General features: G+C 45.1%; 1 protein-coding gene across 1 annotated transcript; it reads right to left on the reverse strand.

The window, feature by feature from the left end:
- Positions 1–1,671: 1,671 nt before the first annotated feature.
- LOC136658999 (perilipin-3-like) lies at positions 1,672–14,728 on the reverse strand. The gene is made up of 8 exons (XM_066635998.1): positions 14,580–14,728; positions 10,826–10,899; positions 7,891–8,086; positions 7,090–7,172; positions 6,273–6,537; positions 4,493–4,692; positions 3,089–3,217; positions 1,672–2,834 (listed from the first exon to the last, which is right to left on the reverse strand). The coding sequence occupies exons 2-8, from the start codon at positions 10,880–10,882 to the stop codon at positions 2,487–2,489; spliced, it is 1,278 nt and encodes a 425-aa protein (XP_066492095.1). The 5' UTR covers positions 10,883–10,899; positions 14,580–14,728; the 3' UTR covers positions 1,672–2,486.
- Positions 14,729–16,097: the final 1,369 nt, after the last annotated feature.

Raw genomic sequence — 16,097 nt, forward strand, 5'->3', positions numbered from 1 at the left:
GGCACTTTTTCAAGTGGCACTTTTTCAAGCTTTCAAAAAAAGCTCCTCTTTTTTTTTAGCAGGGAGAGAGTAACTGGCCCTCCTCATCCCAGCAGTGTCTGTTCTAGTGGCTGTCTGCTGGTATTCATTTGCATCTTTTTAGTTTGTGAGCCCTTGTGGGACAGGGAGCCATTTAGTTATTTGATTTTTCTCTGTTAACCACTTTGTGAACTTTTAGTTGAAAAGTGGTTAATAACAATTTAAAAATAAAATAAAATAAAAATAATAAAATAATAATAATAATATATTTTATTATTATTATTTTAATAAAATAAAATTTGACACCAGTTAAATTAGCAAAAATGTACCCAACAGATGTTGGAGGTGTAAAAGACAAGGAGGAACATTTTATCATATGTGGTGGACTTGTACCTAAAGTATCAATTGCATTTGCTAGTGTATCAAGTACAATACTTTTTTGCTTTTGGTATATTTACAAATGAAACCAGAAGCTTTTTTTTGTTGAGAATATTGTTTGGTTCAATTCAGAAAAACTTTGAAATCATGTTTTTATATATGACAACTGCTACAAGAATGCCTTCAGTGGAAGAATGGTGGTTAAAGATGTTGGACCTTGCAGAAATGGACAAACTTACAACCCTTCTTAAAGACAAGTCAGTAAAAACTTGGAGACAATTAGAAACCATTTATGACTTCCTGTGCATGAAGGGGGAAATGGGTCAAATGAACTATGGATTTGAGTAGACATGGGGTGTGCAAAGTTTTTGGCAGGAGATCCACATCATCTCTGACACTGTCGGTGGCCGGGGAAGAAAATAATTTACATTTCAAATTTGAATAAATTCACATTAATGAATATGTTGGAGATGAACTTATATGAATGAAGGTCTTGTAGTAGCTCAAGGTCTATAAAAGGCCTTGCACAAAGCAAGACTGGCCTTTGCTGCTGCTATTGCATCACAGACACGAATCAGTGGAGGGAGCCCTCATTCCACAGCTCATTTGAGAGGTCACACAGTTGCCCACATGCTGAGAGCGGTTTCGTCAGGCCAGTGCAGGCTCCCAACACTTTATGATTTTGTAGAAAAATGTAGATTGAGAAATCTGCACCTGCCACACAACTTCAATATCTGTTTAATTTTCATTTTCCTTTATTTGTTTTGTATTTCTAACTTACTGAGGCCCAAATCCTAGCCTACTTTCCAGCACTGGCATAGCTATGCCAATGGGTCATGTGGTGCATCCTCCAGTTGGGTGGCACTCATGGAGGCCTCCTCAAAGTAAGGGAATGTTTGCTCCCTTCACTTGGAGCTGCAATGTCCTTATGTCAGTGCTTGGAAAGGGGTTAGAGTTTGTTCATGTCTGTTTTTTATCTTTTAAAATAAAACTATTAACACACTTGCTTCAACCCAATCTTCTGACTGCTACTGCAGGATGCAAGTTGCCACTTTCAGTCATTGTCCTCTTGATGAGCCATCAAACTTTTACCACCCACCTCCCCAACAACCCCCATTCAATTAATACCTCTTGACTAACAGCACACTGCTCCTTCTATTAGAAGGAGCTACTTCTCCCCATTAGAGAAATGCTGAAAGTAATGCACAGATATCTTCACCTCAGGCAACCCTACTGTTTTTCCTGCCAAATTTCTGCTTACCAAGACAGGAGGCCTTTGTTTGATGCAAGAAATATCTTTATTAAGGTAGAGTACATACAACAATATTGGACAAGTCAGAGAGATCATGTCATACATTGTAGGACCACCAAACCAAGCTGGAAGAGGAAGTTACTGAAGTCAGATCTCTTCCCCCCCACCCCCAAATAATAAAATTCAGACCTGGAAGTATTTGCGGGCACATATGTACAGTTTGACTAGTTCACTTGCTCAGCCAAGTTCTCTACAGAACATGGTGACATTTCCTTGTAGTTATTCCACCACCATTTATTTGAGTGGGAAACAGATACAACCATGTTTCTATACATGATTCCCTGTATTCCATGTCATGGAGGCATGATTTTAGCTAGCATGCAAATCACTATGTTCTGATTAATGTTCTCTCCTTATAAAGCCCTTATGGAACCATCTTTCCTCAAGGCATTTCAAAATGACCACCAACTCAAGTTAAATTGGTTGCCTGCTCCACTTTAGACATAGCTAGTAAGACAGACTACTTTGAAGCTGGATTAACAGGGCCCAAACAAGAAGAGTAGCACATTCTTTATTAGTTGAAAAGTACCACCAGGAGGGGAGGCAAAACTTGTTTCCAATTAAGTCATAAGTAGGAAAGGCTAAAGCAAACTTAGCTTTGCATTCTAGGACCCTCCGAGTCTTTTCAATTTACAATCTGAAACATGGAGGGGTACATTTGCCTTATTTTGCAGTCAAAACCCAGCCTTTCACTCAACATACAAACAGCCCTGGAAGACACATGCTTACTCTTGGAGCCCATACCCTAGATCCCCACCCACAAAGCTACACACTAGCTCTACTTCATCTCAATTTCTTCTACCTCTGGCTTGCCAGATGGTGTAAAGGGTCCCACTAGCCAAGAGACTGGGTTATTCTGGACCACATGGTCCACCAACTCATCTGTCAGCTCCCGGGCCCTGGTTACTTTTTCCCGGCTCTGGGCCAAGATGGAACTTGATAAGTCCTGGAAGGACCTGGCAGACATGAAAGCAGTCCGGAGCTCCTCAACATTCTGACGGACAAGACCCACTTTCTCCTGGATGCCAGCAGGAAGGCCTTGGAGATTCGAGACTAGAGCTGTGGTGGCAGACTGCAGTTGCTGGGCCAGGCTACGGGATACCTCCAAAGCTTGAGATTCAATTTGCTGCAAGAGGATAGGACAGTATTACAACTGTGAAGCTGGGTACCTTGAGGGGGGGATGTTGTGGACAAGCCTATGCTTTGTATGCAGAAGGCCCCAGATTCAATTGCTGGCATCTCCAGACCTTTCTGGGAGACACCTCACTCCAGCTGTGGAGAACTGCCATTACTGTGTATTGCTTACATTGACCAAGATGGAACAATATGGCCTTCTAGTATCAATCGCAACTCAAGAGATTTCTCTAGAAAGTGACTTACCTCAGTTGAAGGAACATCTGTCTGACTGGTTGCTGGGGACTGCTGCTGACTCCATTGCAACCACATCTGGTGCAGCTTCTCCTGCCCACTCTGGATTTTCTGGTCAACCCCTTGCTTTACATGCTCGATCTGCAAGAAGGCAAAGAGACCCTTCAGTAACTGCAAGGTGCTTTGTCCCCATGAGGCACTTCACTTGTGAGCAGAGGAGACAACTTGCCAGTCCAAGCTTATAGTCTTAGATATCTTTTAAAGATAAGTACAGTCCACTTATTAGCCAATTCAGTGCCTGAACTATTGCTTTGAAGAGCTACAGGTATGCCACTTGTGAAGGACTTCACTATCTGCTGTACAACTCTCCTGCTATTGAAGAGTGCAGGCTCACTTAGATCTGGGTTCAAATTCACCCTCAGTCACAAAGCTCACTGAATGAGCAACAACTTGTCACGGTCTTCTCTAGAGGACCCAGTGGGGAATAGGGAGAAGAGAAGCCATGCCAAGCTGTAAGATTAGAAATAAGTGCATCTACTAGAACACCAGTTGCTTTAGTGTAGCACTGTCTAGATACATAGTACTTTACATATAGACAAGATAGACAGCCATACAACTTCAAGGACAAATGGAATTAAGTGGCTGACATGTTCTTTATCAGCCAGAATGTCCAAGAGCAGCAAGCCAGGTTATGGGTAGCTCTTGCAAGTTCTCATTTTGTCTCATTTCCCCATCCACACTTAAACCTTTCAACTCCCGTTTCAAGCTTCTTTTTCAGCTCATTTCTACCATTCAGTGGCTTCTCTGGTTACAAGGAATATCAAGATTCCAAAGTTTATTCTATTTTTGGACAAGAGTTGGGCAGAATGTAGATCTGCAAAGGTTCCCACCTTCCAGTTTTAAGAATGGCAAGACAAATTTTACTATGGCTGACCTTGGGCCAACCACTTTTCCCCTATAAAATAGATTTAATTGGCTGCCTTTGGTCATTTTGTGTCACTCTGCCAGCTAGGTTTAGATTTGTCTATCTATACTTTGATCTGCAGGTCTAAGCATATCAGTTGCAGAAGCCAATTACAGTTTGCACCTGCCTCCAGCTGGTCACATTCAAGTTTCAGGCTGCACATTCAAAGTCTATCCATGCCATAATTCAAAAGCCTTTGTTTACCCATTATAACCCTACAGTTGAATAAGAGAGTTGCTCAAACTCTTACTCTCTTCCCCCAAAGAGTTCTAGGTCAGCAAAACTGCTGAACTCCTACAAAGCTTGTTCAAATGCTTTATTGTTTGTACTTTCACACCATAGCCATTCACACCATAGCACAAGGTCTTTTCTAACCAAGGCTGTAGGAGATCCAGACTTGAACTATTGGGAGGGCAGAGGGAGAAGGTTCAGAGTCCAAACTGCTTGCTTACCAGTTCAATGGTTTGGTGGAGCTGGGCAAGGGCATCTTGGGTTCCCTGCTTAGCAGTCTTCAGCTTGTCCACGGAGTGCTGGTAGGCTCGGTGGCGGAGCTTGGATGAGAGGGACCCCAGGCGTACAAAGTAACTTTGCTGTTCTTTCTGCTGCTCCACAGTGGCCATCTCAAAGCCCTCCATTGAAGTGGCCAGTTTTGCTAGGATAAAGCCAGAGATTGAAGGCACAATCCAAAGCACCCTTTTGGCTGGCGCAAGTCCTTTGCACCAGAGCCAAAGAGTGTTGCAAAAGTGCCATACAGCACTTTCCCTCCACTCTTTGGAGAGATAGGCCAGATGCACATCTGGCCTCCTTGTGCTTAACACAGACCCTGGAAATGGGCAAATTTGTGTTGGCCAAGCTCAGCTGGTGCAAGGGTCTGCAGGGGTGGAGTGGAGGCAGGAGACAGGCAGGAAGCGTTTCAGGGCAGGGGAGGGTGGGTGGCAGGCATTCCTAGGGTGGGCAGGGAGCGGGGCTAGGATCCAGCACTTATGCCAGATCCTAGTCCCGTTCCTGGGCTGCTTGATTTGTGCGGTGCAGGTCCAAGTAGCCCCACTGGGGCTGTTGTGGTTCTTCCTGGGATAAGGGGAAATGTTTCCCCTTGCCTCAGACAGCCCAAAACTTGCGCTGAATACAGTGCAGGCCTACCTGTTCCAGTACAATCCTAACTTGCACTGCCTTGCTTGGGGAAGGGGCAAGAGGTCAAGGGCAGCCTTCTTGTGTGAGCAGGCATCTTTTTCCTCATTCTATCCAATAGGGCTACTACAGCCAGCAGTAATCAATTTTGTAAGGGGGCCCTAGACAGCATTTATGCTGGTTTTATTGGCACCATTGAATATTTAAGCAACAAAACTGATGCCTGAGATGGCCTGTAAGGATCTATTGTGAAATACTGCTGTTTTGCTCATTTCCCTTTAGAAGAATTTCCAATTTTAAACACACAATAGCAAATAGCAGAATACAGATCAAAACAGCCAAGTACACTGTCATTATGCAGAAGGCAAAGGGTCAGTATCAAGCAGGTGTGAAGTCACTCCTGCCACCCTCCCCAGGTAAACTAGGGACATTTGATCTTGGTTAATTATTCCATAGCAGAGAAGACCCAAGACATTTCCATTAACTGCACATATCAAATTTTCAATGCCTGCTTCATACCCAGGGCAGTCTCCATCATTTCCACCTTGGAGGACTTCCTGGAGCTGCATTCTTGCAAATCCCATGCCCAGGGTAATCTTCTAAATACAAATCCTTAGAAGGCAGACCAAGACCTACCAGTACTTTTACTTGGTTTGGCTTTCAACCTAGTCAGTCAACTCCTTTTATCTCACTTCTGAACTCTTATTCTTATCTCCCCGCTTTGGCTCATTCCATCTTCACAGCAGGTTCCTAAAGATTGTAGGATACGACACCACTTTCTACCAAGTCAGCCTATTGGTCTGTCTAGCCCACTATTGTCTACACCAACTTGCAGCAGCTCTCCAGGGTCTCAGGCTTTCCTATCTGGGACTTCCTACCTACAACGAAGCTGCTCTAACCTTCAGCTGCAACCTTTCCTCCAGGTTGCTCTACTCTGCAGGGCTGCTGCAAGACAGACAAGCTCAGGTGATTGTTTCTTTTCAAGTGCTCAACATGTGCATTAGCCATGACCTCCAAATATTGATAATTCACCCTGACCTTTCACAGCCCAGTGCAACACAACAGGTCCACCTCTTACTACGGATACAAGTTCCATCATCTCACCTAGTTCTTCATCCGTCATTGGAAGATAGTGGTCAACCAGCTGCTCAGACTTCCCTAGCATAGCATCCATGCTGCTTGCCACCATCTGGCCCACAGAGGACCCCATCACTGTGTTCACACCACTGGCAACCGCTGATCTGGTCATCTCTACACCCCCATGGACTGCTTCCATAGTCTTGTCAATCATTCCAGTCACTGTGCTGGTGACCATATCCTTAGCCCCAGTGACAGTTCCGCTGATGGCATCTTTAGCTCCTGAGATGACCTAAAATGAAAGCATAGGTTGGTTTTTCAAAACCCAGGAAAGGAATGTTTAAAGGTACAGGGGCTCCCATGTCTGCAAATGCACTTTCATTTACCTGCCAACTGGATCCATGGCCCCTGCGACCCCCCACCACACACACCCCCTCTAGAGCTCTGCTCCCCTAAGGAAGGTCTTCTGAGCCTGGCAGAGGCCATATATGTCCAGCCACAGCCTCTGCCGGGCTCAGAATGACAATTACAGTGGAAAAACACACCTATTTTGAAAACTCAGTCCAAAAATGGAGGGTCAGTTAGAAAGGGCACCAATACTGCATTTAAGCTCCCAACCCAAGTCAGCAGCTCTGCAACAGAGTTCTTTTAATGCTAAAATCAAGTTGGTATGAAGGTCTACTTAATACAAAGCTGCTTCTCAGGTCAGAGCAGGAAGTCCATCTCATCAGGGTGATCTACTGCCTGTCAGAGTAGGAACTCTTAGAAGAGATCTTAGGCTCAGATAGTAATAAGAAACTTACTTGTAGCCAGGAGAATAATGCCACGAAGCAACACACACTACCTTATCAGTTGGCTGCTGAAGAATTGGCATCTTCAGCTCCAGTTTTTCTAGTCCCTTGCATGCATATTCATTTGCTGCTGAAACTGTGGGGCAGACAAGTTGTTAAAAGGCTGAAATTTTAGTTTATTAAAGAAGTGCCAGACCAATCACAGGTGATTCCAAATATAGAGCAACACCAATCAAACTTCACATTTATTCAGCACTACAAAATAGGATTTTAATAGAAGTAGGTAACATTGGAACCTTCTAGTTTAGTGTTACAGATGTTTCTCTAAGTTGCAGACAAAATACACTAAAATTGACTGGGGGTTGGGATGGGAGGAAACATTTTTTATCCAGCAGATGGTCTGTGGAACTCCTTGCCACAGGATGTTGGGATGGTACTGTGGCCTAGATGCCTGTAAAAGGGGATTGGACAGATTTATGGATAAAGAGACCAATCACAGGTCACAAGCCTGTATGCAACTTCTGGATTTAAGAAACAGCTGATCTCTGAATGCCAGATGCAAGAAAATAGCAACAAGATACAGATCTCATGTATTCCCATAAGCATCTGATGGGCTATTGAGGAAGCCGTACTTGATGGGCCTTTGGCCTGTTTCAGCAGCATTCTTATGTTCTTTTGACAATCCATTATAACCAGTGCCCTTCATGCAAAATGCTAGATGACTCTCCTGGAAGCACTTTCCTTCCCCCTTTCAATGACATTTTAAGAATCTCCTATCCCACCTTTCAAGCTGTGAAGGCAGACACACCCCCATCTATCATCTCTAGTCTTCCACCCATGCACAGGTCACTCACTTTGTGGCTCTAGTTTGTTCAGAATGGGTTGAGCCCCACTGACAGCAGCAGAAGTGATTGTTTTCACACCTTTCTCAGCCACATCACAGACAGACTTCACATATGGGTGGCTCTCTTTAGTGGAGGTGTAAGCAGCGGAGACCATGTCATAGGCAGAGCTGACAAGAGGCAGGCTGGCCACCATTCCAGCTACATTCTGATTGGGGGAAGATGAGAAATTTGAAAAAGTGGTGATTAGTCACAGGTAGATTCAGTTAAGTTAAAATTCACAGGAGGAGTCCTGAGGTTGATTGTTCAGACATGTAGTTTTAGAATGCAGCCTTTTCCATGCAATTCAAAGGAATCTTCATAAATAGCTACACAATGGAGTGGAGGGTGTTCTGAAAAGTCAACATGTAGGCACATATAAGGGTGCTTCCTCATTTTATCTTCAACCTTGCAAGGTGGATTAAGCTGATGCTCCAGTTAGTAAAAAAGTCAAGGGACCCCCTCCCAACATCCATACCAGCTCCTGCTCCGAGGATTCTCTTCTGCCTTTGCACTATAAACAGTGGTACATATCAGCAGTTCTAGTATTTGTCTAGCCCCATGCCGTGCTTCAGATGTGCTGCCAATTTATGTACCCCTTTTAAAAGGAAGCTCTCAGAACAGCATACAAAGAATGGAATAAGAGTTCCTAAAAAGTCCACAATCTAAGCGACACAGGAAGAGGCAAGTTACACCCAGCTTAATGGATAATGAGGGGAAGCTCATTATCACCCCTGAAATACCATCCCCAAAGGCCATTTATTACATGTACACTTGAACCCTTGTTCAAGAAGAGCAAAGAGTTTTTAAAAATGTAGTAAAAGCCATTTCAGGAGTAGAAGAGAAGCATTTCATGATGATCCAGGGGCAAGTCAATCAGTGCTGTGTGCCATTGGTTCTGTTGGGTTGTTGCAGAAGTCCATTTTAAATAAACTGGCACATTTGACAAGACTGCAGTGAGTGCTTCTAAGAGCTAATATTTTGTTAGGCAGAATATGTTTCTTCCAGCATCATATCAAGGGGATGGGCATAGGGTTCCTTGACAACCCCCTATCCAGATCAAGACCCACACCATAAAGCTGAAGCTTTATCTTGCACACTTTGGGCATGCCCTAGATGCACCCCTGTACTCTGCTGGACTTTTTACAAGTAGATATGCACAAATGCAGGCATATCACACTTAACCTAGTGGTGCACATTGTGAAACCCAAATCTCATTACTTAATTTCTCCCTGCCCCACATTCCAAATAGCAAAAGGCTTTACTTAGTTCAATAGGCTGCTCCTAGCCCAGTCTCTTGGGAACATTCTGCACTATGGCCGGCCTTCTAAACTCAGTTTTTGCCCTCCCCTTCAAGCCAGGCATCTGTCCCAGAGGTCATGGGATTCTGCCATAGATAAAGAAAGTCTTTTCATGCAAGAGGCCACATTAACATCTTCCAAGAATCTGCAGACTGGAATAGTTCTATACTGGTATGTAAAGAGCACCCACTCCCTAGAGCCACTCACAGAAGACCCTGGAAGTACAAGCACTTTCTGAGCCTTTGACCATCAGGCCTCCAGAGCACCTGTTTTTATACACAGAACATCCCAGGGTCAACCCCTCATACCTCCAAGAAATGCCAGGAAAGACATGAGCTAAAGCTAGATAGTGCAGACCAGTGATGGATTGGCAGACCCCATGGTTGTAGAATCTCTTGTCATTCTACTAGACTCTGCCCCCACCCATCACTAAAGTGCACAAAACACAAGATAGCAGCTTCCCTCCTTCTGCACAGCATGAGCCCAAAACCGGAATAATGAGGGGAAGAACTAGAGCTTAGAATGAGCTCATGTGAAAGGCAGGGCCACAAAGTAGAGCTAAAAAAGACTCCCTACCACCAAAATCCTGCCACTCAACATAGCAAGTTCATTTTTAACTCAATGCTAATGGTCTGACTTGCAGAAAGATCATTTCCTATGTGCTGCTAGTGCATATCAACTTATGAAACTAGATGAGGGAATAGTAGTAGCTGGTAAAGCTGCATGGAGTCCAGGTCAAAAGTAATATTGTGCATACTTCAAACACAGAGGCCAAGAAAAGCAATTAATAAAAGGCCAACCATGGCAAGTTAAAAACTTTGTTAAGCAATTGAGGGTCACACTTGCCCTGTAGATATCAGGCTAGATGGCTCAGATTCTGCAAGAGGCAGCTTCATGCATTCACCCTTCCTCAGTTTACACTGCAGTAACTGGACAATAAGTTCACCCACGAAAGTCAAAGGAAAAGGAGGGGCAGCATTCAACCCACTTGGGTCTTGGCTGATGAGACAGACACTTCTTTCCTCAAGTTCCGCCTCCCCCCAGTCTTCTGAACCCCTTATTGAGGGTAAAGCAGCACAAGAATCAACCTACATGATATTTTACCAGTTTCACACACACCTGCTACTCTATAGGCCTCTTTAAAGCATAATCAGCATATGGCCAAGTCTTGATTGCATGAAGAGAGCCAGTCCTTTGATCTGCCAAGCCCAATAAAACCAACAGACTGGCAGTGGGTCTTCAGGTTCCCCTTCACACCCCATATCCAATGCTCCTTTTAGCTGCAGGTACCAGGCATTGATCTGCCTTCCAGCCACTGATACTCCAAGCCCAGCATAGTCATCCCAGCTGCCTAGCAGCAGCTCTAAGATCATAAGTACAGATTTTCTAAGTTGCTACTTCAGGACTTTTTGGGTGGTAATTATGACAGAACAGAAGCCAAGACCTTCTCCATTAAAAGCCTTTGCCCTACCACTGAGCTACAGTTTCCTTACAAGTCCACATTTAATTGGATTTATTTGATTTTCTCTCTGTAGAGAGCTTTTGCCTTCAAGAGTGCGGCAAGGGAAGAGGAAGATTTTAAGCACATGTAAACATACAATACTTACTTTTTGATCTTGTTCCTCTACTGCAGGAGGGGCAGCAGCATTATCTATGGAAGCCATGATCAACTCAGGTGCAACTGAGAAGAAACAAAGTTAGAAAGTCACTAAATCATTATCGAGATTAGCTTGGAGTAAACTCCAAGGCTATATAGAAATTCTGGATCAGAGGTCAGAACTCAGGTGATAAAGACCCCCATGTGATCTAGAAGGCACAGCCTTTGCCAGCAGTGTGAATTCTTGAAAAGCTGATTTAGAAACAGAATCATGGTAGAGGGACCTTCCTACAAGCAGACAAGTGCTAACTGTGATGCAAGAGCTGGCACACCCCTTTTGCCCCAGGGCCCACATCTCAGGGGGAGCAAGTTTGACTCAAGAATTCCTAGTTGCTAACCTGGCAGGGGGTGGGGAATTTGATACATACAGTTTTGTTTTTGTTTTTTAACATGGAGCAGCTTCGCATTGTTCCTGCACAAAGGGTAAACTAGAAGTCAAAGGAACTCAAGGTGCATGCACAGACCCCTTTACAGGTAAACTGCATCAAGTGTACATGAATACAAACAAATGTAGGCATGAGAAACTCTGCAGCATAGGAGATAATTTGTCTGCCTTGTAGATAGGTTCAAGGAGAATAGTGGACTAAGAATCTAGCATAGAATTCTCAACAGGTATAATTCCCCCACATGGCAGAGGAAGGATAAAGAAGCCAGGGCAGCTCCAAGTAGTGCAACAAAGATCCAGTGAATTTTCTACATTTAAACTAGTCTTAAATGAAAACCAAAACTGCTTCAGCCATTTCTGCTCAATGTCACATAAACACAAAAGGGACCAAATGTTATACCTGTGGATCAAACAAAAATGGGTTAAGTAGTCAGTGAGACAGTTTAAAATGCACAGCAAGTGCAAGCAAGTTGTAACCATGTTTGAATAACATCAAAAGCTTTATCTCCTTGTTTAATTAAGGAAAGTCCACAGTATGGCAAAACCACCAAGGAGTCCTTGCCTCTGACCGCTACCAGAGAAGTTAGTTCACAGCAGACTAGAGCCTCTACAACTAATCTTGGAGGCCAGGCAGATTCCCACTGTTTGAATGTATGTGACTGTTCCAAGGATAACCTGGTTCTAGTCACATAGATATGCCCAGTGCAAGTAGTGCCAGATAGCTGCATTCTCCAGACTTGCATATAGACTCTGTTCTAGTTTCCATAGTGCATCAATGTCAAGCAAGAAACCATCACTCTCCTGCCCCCCTCCCCGCCATCAAATGCAATGGAAACTGGGAATTCTTGCCACACCCTGCCAGCTAACTTCTGGTCAAATTTGGCCAGACCCTCATTTCAAGAGGGCCAAGACAAGCCCTGCACAGTGCTGCAGCCAACCAGCCTTTCAACCTCTCCAGGGAAGGGGATTGCTACTTTGACCAGAAAGGTTTCACAATGAGGCAGTAGGGATGTGTCAACAGCTCGCTCCCCCCCATATTAACCCAGTATGGCTGTTGCATCATCTCCTTCAGGAAAGCCTTATGCCTTTTACTCCATTCCATGCAAGAGGGGGGAAAGGAACTGTCACAGCTATTCAAGATAACTAGAGCCACTGATGTGGAGAGCAAAGCGTTTACTTTCCAGTTTTCAGCAGGACAAGGTCTTTATGGCATCACTCGAGTCAGGGCCTCAGAACATAGCAGCATGGAAAGCAAGACAAGGTACACCAGAGAGCTTTCTTGAGCAATATTTAGCTATAAGCAGGGGACCGCCACTATTAAGAATATATGCTGCTTGTCAACAAAGTAGTTCACAAAGCAGTTTACACAGAAAGTCAATACTGTGAGCCCATCTTATCCTTAGGGCTTAGGCTCTGCAACTGTGGATTTGAATATCTATGAGCCCACACCTGCAGGGCCTTAGAGGACCTCCTGCACATGACTGGAAATAACTTCTTGGTTCACTGGCACAACCCATAAGTACCTTCCAGTTGCATCTGGGAGGCTTCCAAGGATGCCAGTAGGCCATTGTGTGACTCCCAGGTAAGAAATTGTGGTGCTGCATGGAATCACACATAATCCATAGAATTCAGTATCCACATGGGTCCTGAAATAGATCCTCCACAGATAACAAGGCCCACTGTAAATGGTTCACTGTCCCCAGAGGGCTCACATTCCACCAGCAAGAGGCATTGGAAAAGATGCTATGCTAGGGTGAAGAGAGACCACTGCTTGCCTCCTGCCAAATACAAAAGGACTCCAGATGCCTCATTGCCCAGTTAGCAAGAGGGTTCACTGGTAAGGCACATGTTTTACACACAGGCAGTCCTGGAGTCATACCCTGGCATCACCAGATACAAAAGGTTCCCCCCCCCCCAAAAAAAAACAACCTGGAGTGCTGCTGCCCATTAGTGCAATACTAAGGTAGATAAACCAGAGGTCTGACTCAGGAGATAGAGCCTCCCTTCTATCCACAGCCCACTAGACAACAGACTCTTAGCACAGAACTCCAAAGCAATGAAGTCCCTGGAATCTTACTCCCCAATTAACACCCAAGGTACAAGCAGTTTTATGTTTAATCATGAACAGTATCCAGCTGCTGAATACAAAACAGTCAGTACCAGGACTAAGCCTACAACAGCCTCAGTTAGAAGATCATGTCCAGCTGCAGCCATTTCCATCTCAATGAGGATACCATGGAGGTGAAAGAACACAGTCAGGGAGTTGCAGCACCTTCCCCAAGAGGGGAGACTAGAAGCACCTACTGAAACCTTCTCATTTAGAAGAATGAGAATAGCCCAATGGGAGAAGATGTGATGGTGGCTTGTAAGATCACGCTTGGCTAGAGTAGACAGAAGTCTCTCTCCATTATAACAGGGGGCAGAGAGACAGACAGAGACACCAGACACAACCCAGTGCTGTATGCGTTGTGGTCAGTGAAGTTTTAGAGTAAATTCAACAGGCTTACAGTTACACTCCAACAAATGCCCAGGACTGCAGCCCAGGCTATGATCTTCAGCATACTCCCCAGCACATGAAGCTTCAGTAATCTCACTAGGACTCAAAAGGATCACTCCCACAACTCTAGGTACACCATTACTCACAAGCCCACTGAGTACAGTGGGACTAACTAGAGTGCAGTCCAATAACCCATTTCTAGCAAGTTAGCCAGGCCAAGCCAAGCCAGGCCAGGCCAGGGCCACCCCCCCCCCCCAGCTGCATGCCTGCCTCTAGCATTCAGGGGCTGACTCTTTCAAAATGAGAACTCTTAATCAGCCCCTAAGTAACACAGGATTAAGTAAAGTCCTCTCATCATAGCATCCCCCCTTCTGACCCACAGCAGCTACAACTCCACAGAGTCAAATTGGAAGTAAGGCAATGGTTGTAGTACAAATTGGAAGTAGTACAGTGGCTCTCACATTTAACACTGGGACCCACTTTTTAGAATGAGTTTCTGTTAGGAAGCATCAGAAGTGATATCATGACTAGGAGTGACATCATCAAGTAGCAACGTTTTTAACAATCCTCAGCTACAATCCTACCCACACTTACACAGGAATAAGTCCCACAGACTATCATTGTTAAAAGAATATACATAGTAGCCTGTTAAAAGTACAGCAATGCAGTCACACCCCAACACAATAAAGTCAAGTTCAACACAATAAAAATAAAATATTGAAATGAATGGGGACCCACCCAGGGGGTCCCAACCCACAGTTAGAGAAACACTACATTAGTGATACTCTCCCTAAAGCCAAACTCTGCTCCCTACTCACTCACCCGTTTGGATCAGCTACGCAGCCCCAACAATGGTACTCTTACACCCGAATCGAGCCCTTATATACTCCGGAGTGACTCCCCTTCCGGACGGGTGCAATCAAACCAGAGGCATCATGTGAACTCCGGAATGTGGGTGTGGTCAGGAATTGGGGAGGGGGAGGTGAAAAGTTTGTAAGCGAGAAAAAAAGGATCATGTGATTTTTAGTTAGTTCCTGAAATGGGCCAGACCCCGCCCTTGGGAAGGAACCCCGAGAGAGAGTGAAAGTGGAGGAGGCTGGAGCTTGGACGCGAGCAAGCAAGGAGTCTTTGTCTCCCGGTGCCCTCGGGGTCTGCGGGCTGCAGCTTGTCCTCCCGCAAGCAGAAAGAAAGAGATTCCCCTGGCAGGATCTGCAAGAGGAAAGGTGCCCCGGTTGGCCTTCTCTATGCTGCCTGTGAGGCCAGTCTTAGGCAGGTCTACTCAGGTGTAAGTCCCTTCATAGTCAATGGGGCTTACTCCCAGGAAAGTGTGGCTAGGATTGTAGCCTGTGTTGAAGGTGGCAGGTCACTGCATGGCCAGGGCCTTCCTCCCAACGCCTCCCAGAGCTAATCTGGAGAGAATTTGGATTTGAAATAAGAATGTTGCCTTCCTACAATAGGGTGCTGAAGCTTGGTGTAGTCAGCAAGTAAAACTCAAAGGAGAGGCTTCAGACCATCTCTGCTTGGTAGGTGAACAAAAGTGGCAAGCCCGACTGGGATGTGGACAAGATTTCCCCAGGCCAAGTGCAGTCCTCGAACACTGGTTCTGAACAGCAAGAAATCTTGTACTCATTTGTGTCCTTAGGGAAGCCAGTCTCATAGCACAATCCTATGCATGTCTACTCAGAACAGAAGTCACACTGTATTCAGTGGGGCTTACTCCGAGAAATATGTGTATAGGACTGCAGCCTCAGTCTTCCCTATCTCTGGTATGGGGTTATTCATACTATCTGGAATAACTGAGATAATTTATACAGCACTCTCACCATGCATGGCACACTGGTAACCCAGGACCAAATCCTATTCAACTTTCCAGCTCTGGTGTAGTAGTGTCAAATGGGGTGTGTGCTATAACCTGTGGTGGGAGGATAGAAGGAATGCCATGTCACGAACGTGAGGCTTGGCTACAGCTGGGAAGGAGGCTCCAAAGGGAATCTGCCAAAGGCTCTGAGAAAAAGGTGGGCTTTGAGGAGTGATTTGAAGGGAGGGAAAAATGGGGCAGGCATGTGCACTGAACTCTCCAAAGCTCTATTTAAATGCTGGTCCCTTCACCACTTGGCCACACCAGCCTTTGGTCTTTCACAGAGACCCAAAGTCCAGTTTTGTAAAAGAACTGTCTGTGTGTCAAGCATGGTGGTGCATGCTTTTGGTGCATGAAATAGCACCAGAGAGGTTGGTCATGATGCTGTGGGTGCCCAAAGCTGCCAACCAGAGGCAAGGTACAATACCCTAGCCTGTAAGTCAGGCCACCAATTCCACTGGCAGCTGTTGGCATCTCCGTGT

Source organism: Tiliqua scincoides, chromosome 8, assembly GCF_035046505.1.
Source record: "Tiliqua scincoides isolate rTilSci1 chromosome 8, rTilSci1.hap2, whole genome shotgun sequence".
NCBI classification, from domain to species: domain Eukaryota; kingdom Metazoa; phylum Chordata; class Lepidosauria; order Squamata; family Scincidae; genus Tiliqua; species Tiliqua scincoides.